An 18378-nucleotide genomic window follows, 5' to 3' on the forward strand; every position below is an offset into this window, starting at 1 on the left:
TATAACCACGGTTTTTCTGATCAAAGATATTATTCTAAGGAGTCTGTAAGGTTCTGGTTAGCTTTCTGGAGGTCTCAGGACTAGCCTTCATTTCAGTAGAATAGTCACCACAAGAATAGCCAGGGATAAAGTCCAAAGTCGTTATTGTCTCCTTCACAGTCTGTCTCCTTCACCTGGGGCTGGGCTAGCTTTCTGGAGGACCTCTGGAATGGGTCTTGGTTTCAGTTGCAGGAAGCAGGAGAACCACCACGATGGTCTCTGTCTTGAAGTCTCTCTCTGGTTGAATTTGTCTCAGTTTATATACTCTATTAAAATTACATCATTATAGTAAATGAGTATAAACCAATCATTATATCACTAGGGAACCATTATTTGTTGTAAGATTAAATCAATCATACTGAGCTAGAGAACTCACATGCTAAACCAGATAACCATCGTCTTATCAATTCCACTGAGTTAACATCTTGTTGTAGGATTAAATCAATCATACTGAGTTCCTGCCCATTATAGTCTATAGGCTGAACCAGACTGCCAAAGAGGCCCCACGGTAAGTAAAAGGCTAAAAACTCCCTGGCTTAAATTGCTTTAAGCATGGTTCCTGTCTATGACTGACAAAAGATCATTCCCTTCTGCTGCGAAATACTTCAGTTTTATTATGACTATTGGTATTATGATATTTGTATCAAGCTGTGGTCAGGAATTTCTTTGTTCCTCAACATGTCCCTTCTTTTCTAGCCATGTGTCTTACTTTTTTTTCATTAGATGGTACAGGCCAGTTCAGACTCTGAGACAACTTGTAGACTTGGGCTAGAAGTACGACAAGCTCACCTTCCAAGGACATTTGGCTTGACATCAAGCTAGTACCATGGCCCCAGTACACAAAACTGCCTCATGCATATATACAACAGGAAGGACCACAGCAAGAAAAATCAAGTAGAAAACCCCACGATTTAGCATGGGTCTCTCTTTGTTCTCTCCTCAGAGATAGCTCTGTTAGGCAAGCTTCTGTTTGTCTGTGTTGGCTGCAGAAAGCTTCAGAGTAGAGTGGAGCCAGTGTTTACTTTTGGTAGGAGTGGGTGTCTTTCTGCTACTGCATCTCAAATACTCCCATTTCCTAATTATGCCAACAGTCATTTTAGGACCCTAAAATACCTCGTTCTAAGACTCTCCAGTCTCGATCACTTGAGATGAATAAAAAGGTGACAGCCTTGAGTACTTGGTATAGAGGTCTTACCTATCCAGAACTCAAGAATACAGTACTGTCTTTCTCAACCCACTCAAAGTTCTTCTGGGGAAAAAAAAAGATGAATATACTGCTGTGGTGGAGTTGGGCTTGCCTGGGTGTTGCAGTGGTTAGCACTGGGCCTCAAGGCAGGAAGACTTATCTTCAAATGTAGCCTTGTGTGATCTGACCTAACTTCTCTCTACTCATCTTTTCTCCACTGTAAAATGGGGACAATAATAGTACCTGCCTTGCAGAATTGTTGTAAGGATCAAATGAAGTAATATTTGTAAAGTGCTTACTAGCCCAGTGTATGGCACATAGTAGGCACACAAAATTTTTTTTATTCCCTTCCTCCTTTTTCTCTTATCTAATATAGCTTATCTACTCTGAGGAAGAATTCCTCATTTATTTATCACCTTTTAGCCTACCAGCGTCCCTAACACTATATTTCTCAGAATTGATACCCTTTTTCTTGATCCCAACCCAATTCTAGATAACCAATCTCAGATACCTGTGCACACAATCTAACATCTTACTTCACCTTCAGGTACCAACTAGTGCAACTCCTGGGATACAATGTGGTCAGTTCCCAATGTGGACATTAATCCTCATAAGTATGTCCTGTTCTGTAGAATCAGGAATAAGTATAAACTAATTTGTTTTTTATAGAGAAGTGAAATGGTATAGTAGAAAAAGTGATGACCTTTGAGTCAGAATACCTGAGTTCCATTCTAGACTCTGATGTTTGCAAGCTTCATAGTCCTTAAACTTAGACTCCTTGAGCTTTAGTTTCTTCATCTATAAAATAAATATTATAAATTAGTAGTCAAAATATTTTATTCTATTGTAACAAAACATGATTTTAAAATTGCATACAATGATTTTAGGATTGCTTCAAAATGGCATCATTTAACCCAGATACCCCTTTTTGTAGAACACAGCTTTATAATAAAGATTTGGTCTGTATTGAATATCCATTGATATTTATCAAAGAAGGTACTATAAGAAACTTAGAGTGGAATGTGACTATCCTCAAGGAGCTAATGTGTAAGGAGGAAATATATAAAACATTAATTAATGAATATGAACACAAATTATAGGAACATACCTATGACTGTCTTCAACACTATCAAATGTTGAAATGGAAAGCATTAGGAAAGTCGATGGTTGTTCAGAAACTTGTAGAGATTGTCAGAGTGATAGGACTCAAGAAGAATTAGCCAGAAAATAATTAATGTAGTGTAATTTAATAGATAGGTCAACTTTTAAGTCTGGTGGGCTTTGGATCAAGTACTGCTTTTATCCCATTATCATCTGTAAGCAACCCCAAGCAAGTTGCTTAACCTCTATTCTCCAGGTAACTTTCTAACACCATTAATTTTAGAGGAATTGCTAATCCACATCTGTGGTAGGAACTTCTTCTATACTTATAAAAGTAACTTTCATATTGCAAAGAAATCACAGGTCCAACCCACTAAATAGACCAATCAATCTGATGATAATGATGATGAAAAAATAGAAAGTACTTTTTTTGGTAGAATGCAAATATCCTGTCTCACTTACCCCTAGACAGGGTCGATTAGATATGAAATCTGACAGTCTTCTGTTACAGAATAGGCTGCCACTTGCTCCATAGTTAGACACACACCTGCCTCAAGATGTCTCACAAGGTTTTTGTGAGGCATGTGATATGCAAACCTTTTAACATTGTAAGGATGAGTTGTGATTTAAAAAATATATATTTCTAAACTTCCTGCAGTACAGTAGAGAAGAACTCCATAATTTTTGTAGCTAGAGAACAGATGGTGATAGTAATGATGTTAAATGAAGTTATTTGCCCCAGCCAAGCTCTGCAGATTTTGTCATTTATTGTTTGTGTGTAATTGAGTGGTTATTCAAAAAATGTCAACATTTGAAGGCTCTGCATTTGTTTCAAGTAGCAACAAGGCCCTACAACATTCTGGATGAAGTGAAAGAAGGCTACTTGCTGAATTTTGATTATAATCTAGTGACTTCTTCATGAACACTGACTCAGGCCACAACTGATTTTCTTTGTAGAGTGTTTGAGGAAAGGGCATAAGGTTAGAGAATAGGGATAAAAAAAATGTCAAGACTGACTGCTTTTTATTTTTTTCCTCATGAAATTACAGCCTAATAATAGAAGTCTTGACCATAAATTTAAGCTGGAGGAGCAAAAGAATAATAAACCAATAACCTCTGGAAACACATGGTATATTAGAAAGGACAATGGACTGAAAATCCTAGACTTTGCCACTGTATGATTGCACACACATGCCTTCCACTCTGTATCTCAGTTTTCTCATTTGCCTAATACTATATACTAAATATTATCAAAAGTACCTTTAAGTTTTAATATTCTACATTCTACCATTCTGACATGTAGGGATGCAGGATAGTAGAATGAAAAGAATACTGGATTTGAAATCAGAAAACAAAGATTTGAATCCCAGTTCTTCCACTCAGGACATATCTAAATTTCAGCAAATCATATAGGAAGGATAAGATGAGGGGACCTCTAAAGATCTCTTCAAGCTTTCAACTTATAATTCTAAATTCACTTTCAGCTTTAACATTATATGCTTTTTCTTTCTGATGGAGCATCTCAGTCTTATTTCACATAGTACTTTTGTTACGAGATTTCTTATATTAATTTATGTTGCTGAATTTTCAATAGAAATGAGTTTGTAGTGACTAAAAGATTGAATGTATCTAGGACAAATAGCTCTGACTATAAATACTAATGAATTCAAATTGAGCTAATAAAATCATGAATTACTTATTAATGTTGAAAGACTCTTAGAAGAATAATTCATCTTTCATTTTCTTATTAGTTTGTTTGTGCAGATGCTGGAACCAAACTAGCTGAGTCGACAATCCTGCACAAGCAGATGATCGCATCCATGCCTGGAGTAAGTTTGAAACCTAAATCAAGTACATCATTTCACCTTAGGTCTGACTTCCATGGTCATAAACATATTTTAGCCCAGAAGGATTTTTAGCTTGTTTTTGTAAAACACCAAAAATAGCCCTCTTTCGTTTTTAAAAGAATATTTATTAGTGAAAATTTAAGTGGATGTAGCACACTAGCATTTTAAAAAGAGATCATTTAGAATGTTGAAACCAATTTAGTTGTTATAGAAAATCACCTGTCATCAACTTTGGAAATATCTAACTAAAATTCAGTTGTTAGAGTTGTTATAAAAAATCACCTGTTATCCAACTTTGGAAATATCTAACTAAATTTTTTTAAAAAAACTTCTATTTTCATAACACCACTTGAGTCATTCAATTAAACAAAAATGCCAGAAAAATTCATTTATGTAGCAATACCTTGATTAATGTAACCTTCCATCTTAGAATTCAGTTTTTTCCATTATCAATAAATTCTGTCAGAACAAGTATAGTGGGAATTTTTGCTGTATATAAATCTCTAAACTTTCTATAGCGTAGTATATCTACAATAGTGATTTCTGCTATAATAATAAATACTTATTTGTTAGCCTGCTTAGGAACTTAGCTCAGGTAGAATCCTCCTTTGTGAAATATTTACTGATTTCCATATAGTACTTTCCCCCTTTTCTCAATGTAATTGTATAGTATATTTGTTTATCTATGTGTACTTTTTCACATAGATAAATGTCAAGTAGAATGTAAGTGCATGAGGTTTGGTACTATTTTCCTTTTTGTCTTTGTACTGCCTAGATTAGTACTTCATAAGTGCCTAGTGAATTGATTTGATTTGAAATGAATTGTTACGTATATTTGTTGATAACAAAAAATTTAAAATTTTGACAAATAAAAATATTCTTCTGTAAAGTGGTTCAGTGGATAGAGCACTGGGCTTAGAATGAAGAAGACTCAACTTCATGAGTTCAAATCTGGCCTCAGACTTTTACTAGCTTCTGTGACTTTAGGCAAGTCATTTAACCTTATTTGCCTAGGTTCTCATCTGTAAAATTAACTGAAGAAGGAAATGCAAATCATTCCAAGATCTTTGCCAAGAAAACCCCAGGTAGGGTCATAGAGTCAGACATGATTAAAATAACTGAACAACAACAACAACACTTTATGTGATGCCTTTTTATGGTGTTGAAGTAAACTTGGGCCATAAGCTCTGTCTGAGCCTAGTAAAAGGGAAAGGTTTTATATAGAGCCCCAGTGATAGACTAGCTTGTCTAATAAAAATAGACTAATTACCAAAAGGTTAGCCATTAGGTGTTTTGTTCTGGGTTTTGTTTTGTGATAGAAGTCTATGAATATGGAATATTGTTGTTCTATAAAAAATCATGAACAAACTGATTTTAGAAAGGTCTGGAACATGAACTGATGGCTGAGTGAAACAAGAAGAACCAGGAATACATTGTACACAGTAACAGCAAGACTGTGTGATGATAAAACTCAACTTGGTTCTTCTCAGTGGTTCAGTGATCCAGGGCAATCCTAATGGACTTTGGATGGAGAGTGCCATTTGCATCCAGAAAAAGAATTATAGAGATTGAATGTAAATCAACAAATACTATGTTCACTTCTTTTTTCTGTTTTTTTTTTTCTCTCCCATGATTTTTTCCTTTTGTTCTGATGTTTCTCTTCCAACATGATTCACAAAGTGATATGTATTAAAAATAAATAAATTAATTTTAAAAAGATTCATGAAGCTAGCCCTTGAAAGTTTGCAAAGCACTTTAAATATAAATATATATTTATATCTCTGTCTGTATGTGTATCTATTTCCCTATACCATATCTGCTCTAATCCTCACAACATCCTCAAGAAGGTATTATTATTAACCTGGTTTTATAGATAAGGAAACCGAGAAATAGAGGGGTAAGTGACTTGCCCAAGTAACATAGCTAGAAATATCTAAAGCAGAATTTGAACTCAGGTTTTTTTTGTTTCCAGCTTTGGCATTCTATCTATTATGTCTCCTAGCTACCTTAGAATAATAGACATTTATAGATCACTTTAGTATTGCAAATCACTTTAGGTATATCATTTCTTCTGAACATCACCACAGACCTGTGAGGAAGGTATGATAGATATTATTATCCTCATTTTACAGATGAGGAAATAAATGGAGGTTCAGAAAGGTTAACTGATTTGCCCATGTCCATACAGGATTTGAATCCAGATCTCTACTACAAATCCAGCACTATTTGCTTCTCCAAACTTCCTGTTTACTAAGGTGTTGAGAAATTATTATCTTTATCAATGGAGAGAATATCCACATCAGTGAAATCATAAATCTTTTGAAGTCTCAAGTTAAGTGAAAGTGCTCACATTATCTTTGAAGAAAGCAAAAAAGAGAATCATTGGTCTAGTACCTTTTTCCTGAAGTATTTTGAATTCCTTATAGATTTTAATTATTTGATTCTTACAAAATTAGTTTGGAGGAAATTAAATGTGAATCTTTTAAAGTTGCAGTTTGGGAGCATAAATCAAAGAACTAGATTTCTAACATCATTTTTCTAGTGTAATCAGTCAGTTGATAAACTTGCAAAGACAAATGAGGTTGAATCCTTTATATTTTCCAATCTATAGCCATGGGTGTGCTTACAAAGCAGAAAATGAAAGTGTTGGCAGTTTTCTGATTTGTTTTATAGAAGTAGCCAACTCAGGCAAATAAATGAGATGCAAATTGGATTTGGGGGGCTTGAATTCTCTAGAATGGACACTTCTGACCCTTAAAGTAATTGGGTAGTGGTCAATTCTCAAAGTCTCTTTTCTATAGCTTTGATTATATGGTAAATCCTAACTATATATCCTCTCATAATTTTTGGGATTATAGAAACCTGATCAGTATAGTAAAACATGTTGCTGATGAAGGAAAATCATTTTCAGAAAATCTACAGAACAGATTTGCATATTGGCATGTGCAAAAACTTTAAATGATGGCACAAATTGGGGGAAGGGAAATCCCTTCTGCATTAGGGGCAATAACCTCAATTACCTCTTATATTTCTGTCCCTTGGCTTAAAAAACAAAAAGAAAACCATTGCTTCCATTGAATAGTTGGGAGGACACCTTGATAGGCAGGCACTTCAAGTGACCTTATTTTACTATTTGATATCCTGCCATAGAAACTGATAGGCATAACATTGGAGAAAAAGCTAGAAGGTAATATTGTTCAGCATAATTCAGACTTAAATGAATAGGGAAATGAGAGTCACTTGGTGAGTGGATTAAGTATATAACATTTCAGATTTTTCTAAGGAAACATAGGTCTCCACAGGAGTGTTAATTAAGCTTCAGATAATAGTCACTTTTGAACTATTATACTTAATTCAACAGAGAGACCTTCTTTGCATACCTTTGATCAATTAGTCTATATGAGCATTTTCTCTCTGTTCCTGACATGTTCTTTGCATTTGTTTGGAGAGGCAGTAGTTTTATATCTTTATATAACTAAGTTATAGTGATTTTTTTTTTATCACTATAGTTAGCTTCAAATATCAAAGAAAAGTAGTTGTAGCCATCTCTTTTCCCATCTAATTATTATTTTATCCATTGCTTACCCTGAGGAACAAGTATTAAAGATGTCTTTCTTTTATGAAAAGAAAAGATCATTGTCAATGTAAATATGGTGCCTTTTGAGAATAGATGACTTTTTTGGAAAAAATACTTTTAACAGAAGTCTATACAAGAGCCTATTGATGTATCTCCTTGGTGCTTTTTAGCCTTTGTGTGGGAGATTCACAATTGTAATAATAAATTACTTTTACTGAGTGGTCCATACTAAGATGACCAGAGATAGTCTAATGTTATACAACATTTGGAAAAATCCAATTGAATTCAACAACAACAACAACAACAACAACAACAACAACAACAACAACAACGGTCTTTTCTAAATAACAATCATTTTCTCCACTAAAGTAATCCTCCAGTGCCTTATCATAGTGAAATTTTAAAGTCATTGCTTTTGTGCTTACCTTGACTGGTGGGCTAGATTATCTGGAATAGGCTGCATCTGTCATCCAAGAACTATCATGACTAAATCCATCAGAAGGTTGGTCTTCATATGAAATGGCTCATGAAACCTTATGCAAAAGCAGGGAAGGGTTATGGTCCATGTTGGTGGAGGAAATGTAACAACCACTGAAATAACCACTTTTTGAAATATTAAAGTGTGGAATAGTAGAAAAAACACCATATTTGAATTTAAAATATGATTTTGAATTGGTCAGTGCCATATGTGATCTGTATGATCTTGGGCTACTTATTTCACTTCTCAGGGCATCTTTTTTCTCATCTGTGAAATAAATTAATTAAATCAACTCATAAGTTACTTTCAGGTCTAAATTATATACTTTAGAATCTTAAAAACAACAACCAGTTGCCAGTGATTCTCTTTAACATAGGTCTCTTGGAATTGGTGGTTTTTTTTTAAGATTCAGTTCAAGTGTCACTTATGTAAAACTTTTTTTCTGAACTTCCCCTCACAGCTGCTGATGCTCTCCTAGCTTGTTCTCTGAACATAATTCTGTATTTATTTTGTATATGACTACTACAAATGTATATTTTGTCTCCCTGATGGAATGTAGGAGAGCTGAGAGGAGGGACTGTTTCACTTTTGTTTTTGTCTCTCCAGTAACTGGTCCAGAGCAAGTACTTAATAAATTCTTATTACTCCTTCCTCTGAGTACTATCTAAATCAGTTTTCTTTTCAAACCAGTATGTACGTACAAACACAAACTCTGATTTTGCATAGCAGAATCAGTTAAAAGCCAAAAAGAGAACTCCCTAAGCAACAATACAGAATAAGAGAGAAGTCAACTATTCTCACAATAAAAGGAAAGGAAAAAGTGGGGCTCTAGAATCAAACTAATCAATGGGTCTCCTTCTATTTTAGTGTGGAACAGCAGCTATGGAATGCATGAGACAATACGTTAATGAAGTACTGGACTTTATTGCTGACATGCATACATTAACCAAACTTAAGGTAGGGTCAACACACATGTATGACTTGTATAGCCCTAGCTTTTGAGTTTTCTCAACTTAAGGGAAATATTTTTAAATGTTTTATATTGTATATGGTTAATTTGGATGAAGATATATATTTATATGATGTCAGGGACTCGTGATATTTAATATCCATGTCCAAAATTGAGTAGATGCCAATCAATTGGAGAATGGCTGAATAAATTGTAGTATATGAATGTTATGGAATATTATTGTTCTGTAAGAAATGATCAGGAGGATGAGTTCAGGGAAGCCTGTAGAGACTTATATGAATTGATTCTAAGTGAAATAAACAGAACCAGGAGATCATTATACACGGTGACAATAAGATTATACAATGATCAACTCTATGGATGTGGCTCTCTTCAACAATGAGATAATTCACACCAGTTCCAGTTGTTCAGTAAAGAAGAGAATCAACTACACCCAGCAAGAGAACTATGGGAAATGAATGTAGATCATAACATAGCATTTCTACTCTTTTTGCTATTGTTTGCTTGCATTTTTTTACTTCTCAGGCTTTTTTCTTTCTTTATAGATCTGATTTTCTTTATGCAGCAAGGTAACTGTATAAATATGTATACATATATTGTATTTAACATATACTTTAACATATTTAACATGTATGGGTGTACCTGCTGTCTAGGGGAGGGAATGGGGGGAAGAAGGAGAAAATTTGGAACAGAAGGCTTTGCAAGGATCAATGCTGAAAAATTACTCATGCATATATCTTGTAAATAAAAAGTTATAAAAAAAGAATTGTTAAAATGAAAAAATATCCATATCCAAGAGAACAAGAAAGGACTTAGAAGGTAAAGTGATGGATGCTGCTTTCATGGACCTGATCATGGAACTGGTGACAGAATTATCATTGCTCATTCTTTTGGTATAGTCTGTGGCTGGACTACTAATCATATAAGACTTTTCCTTGGGACACATAATACAGGAAAATACAAATGCATAGAGAAAGTTAACCAGGTATAGAGGCTCACCAGAACTATAATGTTCTTCCATGTAGAGATCTTATCTGGTTATCTTGCTGTGTCTCCTTCCAAAGCACATAATTCAACGACTCTGATATAATGGTTCAACTTAATATCATTTTGGAGGCTGGGGTTCTTCTTGTTTTTGATTTGCTATCTCTAATCAACTATAGAATGGGGAAGATATCAAAAACTTGTTTGAATTTTTGTCAACAGCTGTTGCCTTCTTGCCCCAAAGATTAGCTGCCTTGCTTTCCAGTTTGTGATAACAGTTGGAGTCTCTTCATTTATTTCTGTTCCTTCAACAAATGTTTAACAAACGTCAGTGCCTTATATCTGCATAGTACAATGTGGTGATATTTCCTAACTATAGTCTTTTTTTTTTTTTTTTTTTTGCTGAGGCAATTGGGGTTAAGTGACTTGCCCAGAGTCACACAGCTTAGGAAGTGTCAAGTGTCTGAGGTCAAATTTGAACTCAGGTCCTCCTGATTTCAAGGCCAGTGCTCAATCCACTGTGCCATCTAGCTGCTTCCCTAAGCTATATTCTGTGGAATTAAGAAGCTCTATGTGATATGAGTAGGAGGTTCTGTATGAAAATGTTGATATTTATGTTATCCTAAGATAACAATAAGTTATCTATGTCAAAATATGAATGCAAAATATGCATTTTGGTATGAAAATATATGTAAAAGTTTTTTAGACCAACATTATTGGATTTGGCTACTTGAAACTCTAGACAGAATGACCAAATTGGTTTGGCAAATACTGATAACATTATATAGAATGAAATTACTGGAGGATCTCTTAAGATACTGTAGATTCAGAGCTCCATATTTTATAGACAAGGAAATTGAGGCTTAGAAAGGAATTTCTCTAAGCAGAGGAGCTGGGGCTTAAATGGAGGTTTTCATGCTCCAGATCCATTATTCTTTCCACTATATCGTGATTTTTTTTTTTTTATTCATTTGTTTATTCATTTACTGAGAACCTACTATGAGGCAGACTCCTACTGGGAATTCTAATAGGAAAGATCACTAGTTTCTGCACCAAACAAGCTTATATTATGTTGGAAGATATATATATATATATACATACATATATATATTAAAAAAAAAAGGACAGTGCAGTCTACTTGAAGGAATCTTGGATTTAGAGTCAGAGAATTTGGGTTTAAATTCAACTTTCTATCTTTGTGACTTTGGGCAAGTCACTTTACCTCTGCAGGTATTAATTTCTTAATCTGTAAAATGAGGGATTTGGAAAAAATGATCTTTAAAATCCCTTTCCTATAAATCCTATATGAGCCTGAAAAATAAGTATAGTAAAATATAGAATGTAATGATAAAAAAATCAACTTCTAGACAGTTCTGTAAGAAAACTTCAGAAGGGAATGATCTGTTCCAGGAGAATGATTTAAAATATTCTTTGCATATGGACAATACCCCCATGAAGTTGTTGATCTTTTTTTATTGTTCATTGAGGTGGAATGAGTTACCAATATAAATCAGCCTTCTTGTCATCATTCTTCAACTAAGGAGCCAGTAGATCTGAAATCACTTAGGAAAAGTCTAGACTCAAATGCAGAAAAAAAAAAATCCAAACACAAAAAATAGCCAGATTCAAAATCTGGCAGCAAACAATTTTTCTTTGATCACAAGAACCTAGTGATCTAAGAATGGATACATCAGAGAAAAAAAGGAGATTCCTCTGTCACTGGACATAATTTCTAAATTCTGCTTAAATAATCTAAGTTTTTGTTTTCAGATATAACTTTTCATAAGACATGTAGGGACAGATTTCTCAGTAGGTAGTCCTTTTTTTTCCATGGTAGAACTTAATTAGTGAATGATTGAATGGTGTTCTTTAATGATACTGAAAGCACTTCTGCTCTCTAGACTTATTTCTCTTCTTGTAAATTTAGAAGCTTGTCAAGTCAAATTAATAAGCATTTATTAAGGCCTTACTATGTGTCAGTTTTTCACTAGGAATTGTGTTAATCACTAGGAATACAGATATAGGGAAAGACATAGTTCCTGCTCTGAAGAAGCTCACACTCTAATGGGAGAGACAACAAACCAACCAATATGCACAAGCATGTTATATATAGGAGAAATTAAAAATAATTAACAAAAGGAAGGTACAATAATTATGAAGTTGAAAAAGCCATCCAGAAGAAGATGGGATTTCATTTGGGATTTGAAGGAAGCCAGGGAAGTAAGTAAGCAGAAATAAGGAAGAAGAAAATTTCAGGAATGGAGGACAGTCAGAAAATAATCTTCAAAGCTGCAAGAGGATAATCTTGTTCAAGGAAGAACAAGGAAGATAGTGTCACTGAATGAGGGATATATAAATAAGTAAGGTATAAGAAGATAGAAAAGGTAGGAGAGGGCTAGGTTATGAAAAGCTTTGAATGCTTAATAAAGGATTTTATATTTGATCTTGGAGTCAATAGGGAGCCACTAGAGTTTATTGAGTAGGAAGCATGGTATATTCAGACTTTGGTTTACTAAAATCACTTTAGTTGCTGAATGGAAGATAGATTAGAGTGGGGAGAGACTTGAGGCAGGCAACCCCACTGTTAAGCTGTTGCATTTCGTGGTTCAGATTATTGAATTTTTCTAACAAAAAAAAGGAAAAACAAGATCAAATCTTTTGAATATTAATGTGAAAAGTTATATGATCCCAATTTTGGCTTTATAGAGTCACATGAAGACATGCTCTCAGCCTTTACATGAAGATACCTTTGGTGGACATCTTAAAGTTGGGTTGGCTCAGATTGCAGCCATGGAAATCACAAGAGGCAACCATAGGGATAATAAAGCTGTTATTCGCTACCTCCCCTGGCTCTACCATCCTCCTTCTGCAATGCAACAAGGGTAAGTTTTGTTTGTTTTTTTTCTTCCCCAAAACTTTTGTGTTTTTTTAAAAATTTATTTTCAAAAAGGGTGACATAGAAACTCTAGGGAAAATATTCTGGTACTTGCTGGAGTAACTAAATGTGCTTGGGATATGTAGAAATATTCTGTGATTAGTATGAAGTATAAAATAAGATATACCATGAAGCAATGTCTCTTATGAGCTTCATGATTCAGCAGCATTCCTGAATTCAGAATGTGAAATGCTTTATAATATTGCTGTCAGGGAAAAATTGCATATGCTTTTTTTCTATTGTAGTCTATGAAAATAGGCCTTAAAAAACTGATGATTCTTATATATGCTTTTGACTATTTAGCTTATCTAGTGGCAAAATTCAGTTAATAATCTTCCCTTTTTCTTATTGCAATCCTATATCCATATAATTAGGTATATTCTTGTTCTGTTTTATTTCACATGTAATCAAATCCAGATCATATTTGTTAATTTGAAAATCACAGGTAATAGATAGAATTTCACTTCATCTTTTGATCTAACATACTGATTAAATACTTGTTATATGGTGGGGGGCCCAGAATCTAGTTTTTCTCCAAAGGTCTAGCTAGCTAACTGGGAAGACAGAATTAATGTAAGAGAACAATTCTGACTAAACTATACAGTACAAGAAGTAAAACAGGCAAAGGTATGGAAGGCTCACTTTCATGGAGGAGATGGAAAATAACATGGTGGAAATTATTTCATGTATGAGTAGAGGTGTAGAGAACAGAAATAAATATGCCACTTTCAGGGAGCATTTTTGGAAATTGTGTTTTGAGGAATAAGAGGTAAGAAAGAGACCTTTCCTTAATTTTTGGAAGAGATATTGTGCTAGTGAGTAACAAAGTAGTTGAATTTGAATTTCCCCTTCTTTTTATAGTGGAGGAGTAAAAGGGGGCCTACCTTAACTCTTGAGGTTGTTCATCAATAGAGAGGATTTTGTTCTCACAATTTATGAGAGGAGGAGTTATTGAATCTGGAAAGCCCAAAGGTCCAAATGTCAAACAACCTTGGTCCTACTGCCATCTCTCCGAGTGACTTCTCCTTTGTCATAGATCACATTTCATCATGGCTGAAAGGAATGGGGAAGAGTCACTAGATATCTGACAGTACAATTCCCAGATCTGTGTGACATGGTCTAAATTATACCACCTCTCAGAGCTTCATTTCATTCATCCACAGTTCCTTAGGTTCCGCTCAGCTCTAATGAACTTTAACTCTACAGAAATTAAGCCAGAATAATTTATTGAGTTCATTGTATGCAGAAGAGTGTAATAGATAATCTAGACCTGAAATTGAGATTTGGGATTAGTAAAGAGAACTAGAATAGAACATATATAAATCATTTGTCAGTATACCTTTCTTCCTTTCCTGTTTTGTGTGCTGATTTTATGACCATTCAAATTCGTTCACTCATTTAACATATATTCTTCTGCTTCTAGAGAATGGAATCCTTGCATATATCACACATTTCCTTCTTCTCTTGTAGACCTAAAGAATTCATTGAGTGTGTTTCTCATATCCGCTTGCTGTCCTGGCTGCTTTTGGGTTCACTCACACATAACTCTGTGTGTTTAAATCCCTCATCTCCCTGTATGCCAATTCCTCTGGATGCAGGGTCCCACATTGCAGATCATCTTATCGTTATTCTGATTGGATTTCCTGAGCAATCAAAGGTAAGCAATTTCCACAGGATTAAGACCATATGCATCAAAATTGCTAATGGAAACTCTTATCAGCCAATTATGTTTCTTCTGGGAAAGAAAATGCATCTTATCATTTCCCTTCTTTTGTATGTTCTGAAAACAACTGATGCCTTATTTCAAGCTGTTTAAATTTCCAGACTTCTTTTTTCCCCTTAAGTTTTTATTCAGTTTCCATTTCTCAAAGTGTCTTTATCTATGAAGGCAAGCAAGAGTTGGCTTCCTAGATATGCTAATGTCTCGATTACAAAAAAGGAGTAATTATCTAAAATATAATAATACTCCTACAGTACTTTAATAAGGAAGAAATCCATGTCTGATCCAAACCTCATGGGCTATTTTATGAGTACAACCTTTCAGAGGCACATAAAATTTGACCTAGATGTTCTTCCTTAACCTCCACACTTGGTTTCTCACCTTTGTGCCATTGCACAGACTTATTCTTAACTGAATTGTGGTTAATCAGCAAGCTTCAGATACCTGCAGCTCTGCTCATCACTTCATCCACTCTTTCAATCCCTAGTTTACTGTTTAGGTTCAGCTTATGTGCCAACTGCTATAGGAAGATTTCTTGATATCCCCAGTTAATGTTGCCCTTAGATTATCAGGTATATATTTAATTGTTTATCAGCAGTGTGGTCTCATGGATTGAATGCTGGGATTGGAGCTAGGAATGTTTGAGTTCAAATCTTGCTGTGGAGACCTACTATATATGCAATGCAAAGTCACTTATCCTTCCTGGGTTTCAGTGTCTTCCTCTCTAAAGTGGAGATGGTACATATCCATAGGATTTTTGTGAGAATTAAATGGGATAATGATTATAAAATCCTTTGTAAACCTTGAGAGATACATGACATAGTTAGAAAGCTTGATGCAAAAAGATCTGATTTCAAATTCTGGCTTTGATATTTGCTTTCTATGTAATGTAGCAAGTTATTTCTTCCCAATAGAATATAAACTTTTTGCAGACAAGAATGTGTATATGTGTGTTATCTTCAGCATGCAGAACAGTGTCTTGAACACATTAGTTACAAGACTACTTGTTGGATTGTATAATAACTATCATCTATAATTTCATTGATTTTAGGTTCTTTCTTCATTAGCATAAATTTCAAAAACTTTAGTTTCTAGTTTTATATAGTTAAAAAAATCATTATCTAGTGATTGACCTGCTGAAATGTATTTCTCTGAAATGTCCTTAGGACTGCCTTCAAATCTTTTTAGATTGAGAAGACCTCATAAAGTCTGCATATCATTGGTATGGCCTCCAATAGTGTTTACATGCTGCCTAGAGGCATTTGAGGAGGATAACAGGAATAACAATTACATTCATATAGACTTTGATGATTTGCAGAGATAAAAAAGAAAATAAGGCTCAGTTGGGAACTCACTAAGGCTGCCTTGAAATCACTTAGTCAAAAACAAAATGCATAACAATTGGTTATATTTCTGTGGTATTTTATAATTTCCAAAGTGATTTTGCAAACATGACATTATTTGGTCCTAGGAGGCAACAGGGTAGATTGCCATTGACTTAATGAGGGAAATAAGGCTTATATAGGTGAAGTGACTTGTCCAAAATTACACAGGCAAGAAATGAGGGAAACAATGTCAGTCTGTTTTTATTTTTGTTTTTCCTGCTTTCAACTCCAGTACTTTTTCCATGCTATCCACAGAGAACCAAAAGATTGTATCTGTCTTTAATAGTCATTCATTTATTCATTCAGCAAGTCTTAAGTACTTGCCAGATGCCAGAGAAAATACAAAGAAATGATGATGCAGGTTCTATTCTCATAGAGTTTACTATATATGACTGCCAAGTTGTTATAAATTAGAGTCAAGCAATTGCCTCCTCAGAAACTGAGGAAAGACATAGGGGCTAGGTTGACAAGTAGATTTTGGTAGGCAAAGGTATTTCTAAGCTAGGACAAATTGTTCTTGAGAAGAGGCATGAAGATTTACTTAGTAGCTTAATATCCCATCGATATATCAGGTAAATTTTATAGAGGATATGGCTGCTGAATTTGGAAGCAGATATTTCTTCTTGTTTAATAAATGTCTCTGAGTAATCCATCTAACTCCTCAGTGTTTCGGTTTTCTCATTTCTAAAATGGGTATAATAATTCTTGTTCTATCTACCTTGAGAAAAGTACTTTACTAAAACACTTAAAGTGTTTTAGAAGTATTTTGATATTATTCCTGTCTTTCCCCTAAATTATTCAGGGATGGAAATTTCAGCTTTTCAAGGAGAAAGAATTTAATCCGCCAATTAAAGGGGCTGAGGTAGCATGCTTTATCTCTGAAGAGCTGCTTTGTTCTTTGATCACACACTCCCACTGACTTAGTGAGGATCAGACAAGAATGAATCATAAATTCATAGGAATGGAATAGCATCTTTATCCACTGATGCCTTGAATCAGATGCATAATGCCTGTAGTTTTAACACATCATGCAAGCTACTTGTTGGGGCTACCTTGGGAGGCAGTATGGTAGTTGGGCATAGCATCTTCCTCTCCTTCATTCTCCTTTGCAGACATCTGTGTTGCATATGTGTTCCCTCTTCCATGCATTTATCTTCGCTCAACTATGGACGGTCTACTGTGAACAAACTGCTGTTGCGCCCTCTGTCCAAAATCAGAATGAATTTAGCTTTACAGCCATCCTCACTGCACTGGAGTTCTGGAGTCGCGTCACACCAAGCATCCTACAGCTAATGGCACATAACAAAGTGGTGAGTTCAGTACCTGCTCATAAAACACCCTAGCCTAAGATGTGATTGCATTGTGATAATAATAAATAACAACTTATATTTAATAGCATTTTATACTGGCTGGGAAGTCTTAATCTCACAACAATGTTTGAATGGCCATTGTTATTCCCATTTAACAAAGAAGAAAACAAATTCAGAGATGTTAGGTAGCTTATGCAGTGGAGTCATCACTATGGTAGAGTAAGGGCCAGAATCCAGATCTTCTGACTCACTGCAGTGTTATTTTGGTTATACCATATTGTCATATTTGCCAAATTAATCCAAAAACTTAATGAAGGGAGTTTTACTTGTTTCTAATACACTAGAAGCAAAAGTAAAGGAAGAAACAGATATACCTCTTCTAATACAGTCATTCCTATATAACATTACCAGATAACTTGGTTTTATTATGATGGGATTTGAATGACTTCTGATATTTTCATTTCAAGCCATATTCATTCAAGACATGTTAAAACTTTTTTCAATTAACAAAAGTAAATTTCTTCTCTCTCCTATCTCCTCCTTCCCCAAACATTGGGACAAAAAAGAAGAAAGCAAAATTCTTGCAAAGAACATGCATAGTCAAGCAAAACAAATTCCTACATTAGCCATATCCCAAGATTTTATCCCTCATTCTGTACCCTGAGTTCATCACTTCTCCATCAGGAGATGGATAACATGCTTTACCATGAAATTGTGATTGGTTATTGCATTGATCATAGTTTTGAAAAGGTCCTATAAAAAAGGTCATATAGAGAGAAGATTTTGGGGAAAATACAGAGTAGGTCAGAAAATTCTAAGCTCTTCAGATATTCCTTACAAACAAGA

At 34.5% G+C, this 18378-nt stretch overlaps 1 protein-coding gene across 1 annotated transcript in view; it reads left to right on the forward strand.

Moving 5' to 3' along the window:
• The window catches only part of UNC79 (unc-79 homolog, NALCN channel complex subunit), a 325074-nt gene that overhangs the window by 288450 nt on the left and 18246 nt on the right, over window positions 1-18378 (forward strand). The window contains exons 45-49 of the mRNA XM_051977373.1: window positions 4078-4155; window positions 9096-9185; window positions 12889-13064; window positions 14588-14774; window positions 17335-17532. Coding sequence (XP_051833333.1) covers window positions 4078-4155; window positions 9096-9185; window positions 12889-13064; window positions 14588-14774; window positions 17335-17532 — 729 coding nt within the window. The remainder of the gene's footprint in view (window positions 1-4077; window positions 4156-9095; window positions 9186-12888; window positions 13065-14587; window positions 14775-17334; window positions 17533-18378) is intronic.

Source organism: Antechinus flavipes, chromosome 2, assembly GCF_016432865.1.
Source record: "Antechinus flavipes isolate AdamAnt ecotype Samford, QLD, Australia chromosome 2, AdamAnt_v2, whole genome shotgun sequence".
NCBI classification, from domain to species: Eukaryota; Metazoa; Chordata; class Mammalia; order Dasyuromorphia; family Dasyuridae; genus Antechinus; species Antechinus flavipes.